Here is a 6314-nt window from a genome sequence, read left to right on the forward strand (position 1 = left end):
TAAAATTGACATTGTTTATATTTTTCATCTGGTGGTGGTTGTTTTTGCATTTTAAAAGATTAATAACACATGTTAATAAAAGACTTTTAATATCTCAACATAATATATACACTTTGATCAGATAATCAATAAGAAAACACACAAAAAAATGCTTTCAAGAATGTGGATATAAAAAAAATATAAATTTAAAACAAAATTATTTATATATACACTTTGATCAGATAACCAATAAGAAAACACACAAAAAAATGGTTTCAAGGATGTGGATATAAAAAATATATACATTTAAAACACAAAATTATTTACAATGTCCCATATGAAAAAAAAATTAAATATAATACAAATATAATGGCAATTACAAATATAATACCATCATTATAATTGTTTAAATAGGGACAGTTCTCCAGTCCATTACTTTGGACTTCATCCACTGCCATAATTCCCGGTATTTCAGCTTTACCAACAAGTTTTTTCTGAAATTCGGGAATGTGTGAAACTGTCTGCCTGGCTGATTTTGGAAAAGTTTAGCCTCCCTTACAACGTTTAACAGGGTTAAAACATCCTCCTGTTCTCGGGCTACATGGTGAATGCCAGTTGGCCTTGACAGCCCCAGCTCTGTGTCTGTTTTGTCCATCAGCTCCTTGAGGATGCCAATGGACTTACTAATTCTGGCTGCCGACATTTCTGACAGGTTTGGCCCCAAACCTCTCATAAATGATTTCAAAAAATTGTTCAGGTGTTCCAGATGGAGGTCAAGTGGAATATTTTTCCCCTTCCCCCCTCTACCATTCCAAAACCTGTTCCACATCACACTGTGTGCCATGCGCGGGGACAGTGTGACGTTTACCTGCAGTGTTAGTAGGAAGGTGCTATAGGCATAATGGCTGTGTCCATACGCTTTATAGAAAAGAAGGGCAACTTTATAAAGTCTCATTAGCCTTTCACCATCCCCTTCTCTTACTGCATCCTGCATGTTTAGCAGGAAGAAGCCAAAGCCAAGTCTGGCTTCAGTGTGTTCTTTTTTGTGATCTTGGATTGTTGGACTCACATGTTCTGGAGAAGAGTCAGATGGAGCCACAAGATTGTGTTTCTTTTTCTCATGTGTTTCCCTTGCCTTGACGTATGTATACACATTGCCACACCCATCCGCACGACACGGAAACTTCCGCCTCTGCCCTCGCTCTGTCGAAGCTTGACTTTGACTTGCAGCTTCTGTGACGTCTGTCAGCATGACAAAGGTGTCCACAACCTCTCCAACCTTGTCATGCAGCCAGCTCCTCTTCAGTTGTGGCAATCCATCATTGATATCCGCTGGGACAAACCCATCTGGAATTTCTGTTTGCACATGGATTAAAATGTTTAACTTCTAACCACCATTAGTGTAAATGCAGAGATTGAAAATTAATATTGTGTGTTAACTTTTATCAAAGTGAATTACAATTTTAGCAGTTAACAATAACAGTAGTAACATATAGATACATGTATTTATGAGATAAATTATAATTCTCAAATATGAATGTGATGCCAAGTGTCAATTTACCTGTGACATCCTGCAAGCCAAATTGCTCCATTGCAGCAGCTAGGAACAGTGCAGTTGTGTCCTTACGCACAAAATCCTTATAGGCATTGTAATCTGCATGGGGACCTTGTTTTGCATTGCTGCACCTATGTAACAGAAACATGTATAGTTTAGTGAATGGTTGACATAGGTTTCTCAGTGTTATTATGTCCATCTCTCACAGACATTTACATTTATTCATTTAGCAGACGCTTTTATTCAAAGTCAATTACATGTTTCAATTATATTACAAGGGAATTGAATAAGGGCATTGAACCAACAATTTTTTTTGCACGACGACCAGGTTCTTAACCTCTATGCTACCACTGCCTCACTCTCTCTCACACACACACACACACGCATGCACACGTTAATGTGTTAAAAACAGTCTTTTACTCAGGGCAGTAAGAGTATTGTGTGTCCAGTGTGCACTTTAGCACCGCTGAAACGAACCCACAACCATCTTGACAAAGCCTGAACTGCCCACACACAGTTAGTGAAAATATGTTTTAAGTTTAAAATATACCATACCACTGCATTACTTGAAATAATGCACCCAGAGAATAGTAGGGCTGCTTTCATGATAGCAGGACTGTGTTCCCCATCCCATAACAACCCAATTCATGAAATATCCAGACATGTGAACTGGATTTCTGTGAAACAACTGTGGAAAGCATGGTTAACAAAAAATACTTCTGTCATAGTATCATTGTAGTAAACAACAGTAAATTTTTTTTAGACTGTAAAGACAAGCATTTTGTAATGATGAAGTGGACTGTAAACACAATAATAATAATTGCACATTATGTATTCATGGTTTTGCAGATACAAGATGTTGTACCTCAACTTCGTCATGTTGGCAAGAAGTGTGCCATGTTCTTTTGAGGATGCACCATCATAGAAAATCCGATGATAGATCTTAAAATAGAAGACTTTTGATCAACAGAGGATAAACATAACTTGTCAAACAAGCACTTTAAGTAATATATATATATATTCTAAAGCATTGGTGTGACTCTTTAATTTCTTTACTAATCAACATTATTCTATAGTTTGTTACTCACTTCAAATAGGTTTCTGATGGCATGCCAGTCCTCAAACTTAAAGATGAGACCTTCCAGTCTGTCTTCCTTTGTAGCACCATCTGCGAAGGCCCACTGTATGTTTCGGCAGTTCCCTTCAGTCAACCGGTCACCTCCTACTAATATATTTGACACACCGTCTGGTCCTTTTGGTACATACCTAAATGGATTACACACAAACGGTGGAATTGTAAGCTGCAATGAAACCCTTTTAGTGCCAAAAAAGTGACTGTATAGGCTGATTATATTCTTACTCTTTCTGAAGGTGGCGAAGTACGTCTACCAAATCTGACGTTTTGTTTTCATCTTTGAAGAGCAGTCCCAGAGGGTACTTTGAGAAGAAATAATAGATGACATTGTAGTTAAGTTTGTGGTGAAATTATGTATATTAAGTATTTCTTTTGTGCAGATTTAACTAATTACTTACATCAGTGGAGCACTTAGCCATTTCCTCTGTATATGGATGTGGCATGTGGTGAACCACTACCTTCGAGAAGGGTTTAAACACAGCCAGGTACTGGGTAAGGATGCGGCTCCCAAGAACAATGAACTCACGACGCATATAGGCTTGGGTTTCTAGTCCGGGGAGTGAGTTGCAAAGGTCGTACTGAAGGATGTCATGGTCCGGTTTGTCATTGCCAAGGTGATGTGTCGAGATTCTATCTTGAACTGCAATATGATGAATCCAGTGTAAGGATTTGTTGCTGTGGAGGGTGGACTGATGATGTGCACGCATGAAAAAGTCCAAATTGTCAAATATTAAGGAATATGTTGGTGGAGGAGTGGGGTGTGTGATCGGAAAAGCAGAGGAGCTCAAGCCCAGCTCTGCTGCTTCAGAGTCACTTATTCTGCTGAAAGGTAGCACAGCTATTTCAGAGTCATTTATTCTTTGAGCCATTTCGTCTGCTGGAAAAGAAAAAGTATTAACAATTACAAGACATTATTATTATTATTATTATTATTATTATTATTATTAATCAAAAGATAGACACATAATATTTGCATTTGCAATACACTGCATTTGATGTGTTAGGTGTGTTTCTGTATGGGTCATTTGTAATCTCACCTGACAAGTGAAGCTCTTCCATGCTTTTCCGGACTGTGTTAAGTGGACTCATCGGATCACTTGTGCTTTGGTCTTTGCTGGTGTCAACTCTCTGACCAACATCGATGTTCCCTTCCGCTTCAGAGTTCAAGAAAAATTCATTCTGGACTTTTAACATTTTTAGAGATCCACCACATAGCAGTGCCAACTCCTTCTGCTTCTCTACAGAATTTTGGTGAGTTGTTGTTATGGCCATTTTGCTCAGCCTTTGAAACACTGATTTTTTCGCCCCACCATAATGTAGTATACTACCTAGGTAGTATGCAAAGGCTGACAGGCGGGCTTCTCTTCCTCTCAAAGCAATGGAAGCTGCTACACAAGTTGCAGTTTGAGAGTGGTTGGTAGCAGTTGTGAGAATGGAGAAAAGGAATGGTGAAAAACATTTTAGGTCTGCCTCTAAGCTGGTGAATGAAAAGGCTTTCAGATCATCTGGAGATGACTTCCACAGGATGAAACCGTTGTTTGGATCACAGATATTTTTGCATTCATTGCTTACTAGCTCCAGGATGTGCACCTTTATTTCCTCCAATAGGCATTTATGATTCAATATTAACTTTGCAGCTGTTGTCCATTTTTTCTTATTAATGTTGTTCACTATTAAGGCATCTTCTGGATGACATACCTTGGCCACGATCTGTGATGGGTAATGGGTGACAACCTGAAATATAAGTTAATTATTCAGTGTGAAGAATTATGGAATAGCCAGATAAGTATAATGTGCATTGGCATTACATTTGAATATACAGACGGTTAAATATGGTGACCCCATATGCATTTGCAGAGCAGGTCAGAGCAAGGTCTGAGAAACAGTGAGAAACTGCAGTGCACAGACATGGGGGTTGTGTAACATGTTAGCCCATTTACACAAGGAAATGTAATTACATGTTGGCAAAGGCCAAATCACACAACATCATGTGCTAGTTTATCCTGGTAAAATTAGCTCATACTACATCTTGCATGACTCAAATTCGAGCTGACTTCCAGGATACACACTAGGCTACCATATATCTGCAAATATGACTAATATGGTTTAATCATAGGCAGATTACACTGAAATGAGTAGTGTGGCAATGCAAGTGTGTTTTATCACACTGGACAATAAATACGACTCACTATTCACTAATGAAAAACTTGGCAATAGAAATTATTCTCATAATCATATCATAAGTAGAAATTCATCAACAACAAGCTTACCTCTGTAATGCTTTTTCGTGTTTTTTTACCGGTTGGAGTTGACGGATTGGGGCAAAACTTCTTCAGAGCCCTGGGCGTCTTGGAGGGGGTAGGCTCCCGGTCTCTTTTATCTGATGCCTCAGATGAACAAGCTTTTTCAGTCTGGTCTACTTCGTCGTCAGTCCATTTTTTAAACAAGAGGATGTCGCGTTCCAACCGTGTTACAAAGTTCTGACAGGCCCGACAAATGCGATTAGATTTGTTTACTGAATTGTCGAGTTGTAATCCTAGACGGAGAACTTTTTCGTATATGCATTCACCTTCAGTATTTTGCTCGAAAATGTTTGATGTGTTAGTAAGTACTCCGTGTATTCTTAAATTCTTTTTACAACGCCGGCAAAGATCATTTACACTCATCTCCTTCTACTTCTTTCAGCGTGCGTGCAGTTGAGTTCTGTTGACAACTATCCGTCGCTCAACATACGTCACTTACTCTCTTGCTCTGATTGGTTCTAGATCTATCCAATTGAGTGCAGAGGCCGTTTATTTCCTGGTTCGGTTGAAACACGCCCCATAATCAAATCTCTATGGAGCGGTCTCAGACTCACATTCTGACTAGAATTGAGTATGACGACGTCAGGCTAGTGTAAGCTGATCCTGCAGATCCGACATCCGGTGGAGTGTCAAAAGCGATGGTTAAATGCATTGTGCATAAGTTCGAAAGAGTGACATACAGATAGGATGTAGTGAATGATCGTGTTAGCGCGTTACGGGCACCAACATGTTTGTTTTTGTTGCAATGCATTATGGTAAGTGAAGTTTTTTTGTCTACATGAACAATAGCGCGGTAGAAGCGAAGACGCCATATCCCAGAGTGCTTTGCAACAAAAACAAACATGGTGCTACGAGAACGCTATAACACACAAATATCTCTGTGAAAACTCAACGGATTCAGATAAAGAACGATATTAAGTTTCATGATTTTGAGTGGTGTTTTTCTCAGAGATCAGTGACGTCACAATCTCAGAAGAAAATCGCTCGTATCTCAGCAACACATTAACTGCCATTCTATCTAATATTTCTAATCTATTTAGCCTATATATAAACTACTGTAAACTTAAAGCTTTTAAAACTTTCGTTTTCTTTCTTTCTTTCATTCATTTCATTCTAACTCCAAACTAAATTCAAATTTTGACAGTTGGAAAGGCCCATTAGCTGCCATTCTATGTACTATTTCTGTTAGTTCCCAGCATGCTTTGTATGGTTGAATTAAGAGAGAATAAATGTTAAAATTAAGTGGTTTTTTTTTTTTTTTTTTGAGAAAACGAGAAAAGGGAAGGACTTGATATTGTACAATTGTGTTTAATGTTCAATTACATTGGAATTATTAGAACCA

General features: G+C 38.4%; 1 protein-coding gene across 1 annotated transcript; it reads right to left on the reverse strand.

Annotated features, from left to right (window-relative positions):
- Window positions 1-603: 603 nt before the first annotated feature.
- Window positions 604-5328, reverse strand: LOC311081871 (uncharacterized protein). Its single transcript, XM_084112571.1, has 9 exons — window positions 4940-5328; window positions 3707-4403; window positions 3068-3546; window positions 2895-2971; window positions 2623-2800; window positions 2400-2476; window positions 2090-2222; window positions 1541-1665; window positions 604-1335 (listed from the first exon to the last, which is right to left on the reverse strand). The coding sequence occupies exons 2-7, from the start codon at window positions 3939-3941 to the stop codon at window positions 2180-2182; spliced, it is 1089 nt and encodes a 362-aa protein (XP_083968697.1). The 5' UTR covers window positions 3942-4403; window positions 4940-5328; the 3' UTR covers window positions 604-1335; window positions 1541-1665; window positions 2090-2179.
- Window positions 5329-6314: the final 986 nt, after the last annotated feature.

This window comes from Abramis brama (assembly GCF_963993115.1).
Source record: "Abramis brama genome assembly, chromosome: 4".
NCBI classification, from domain to species: domain Eukaryota; kingdom Metazoa; phylum Chordata; class Actinopteri; order Cypriniformes; family Leuciscidae; genus Abramis; species Abramis brama.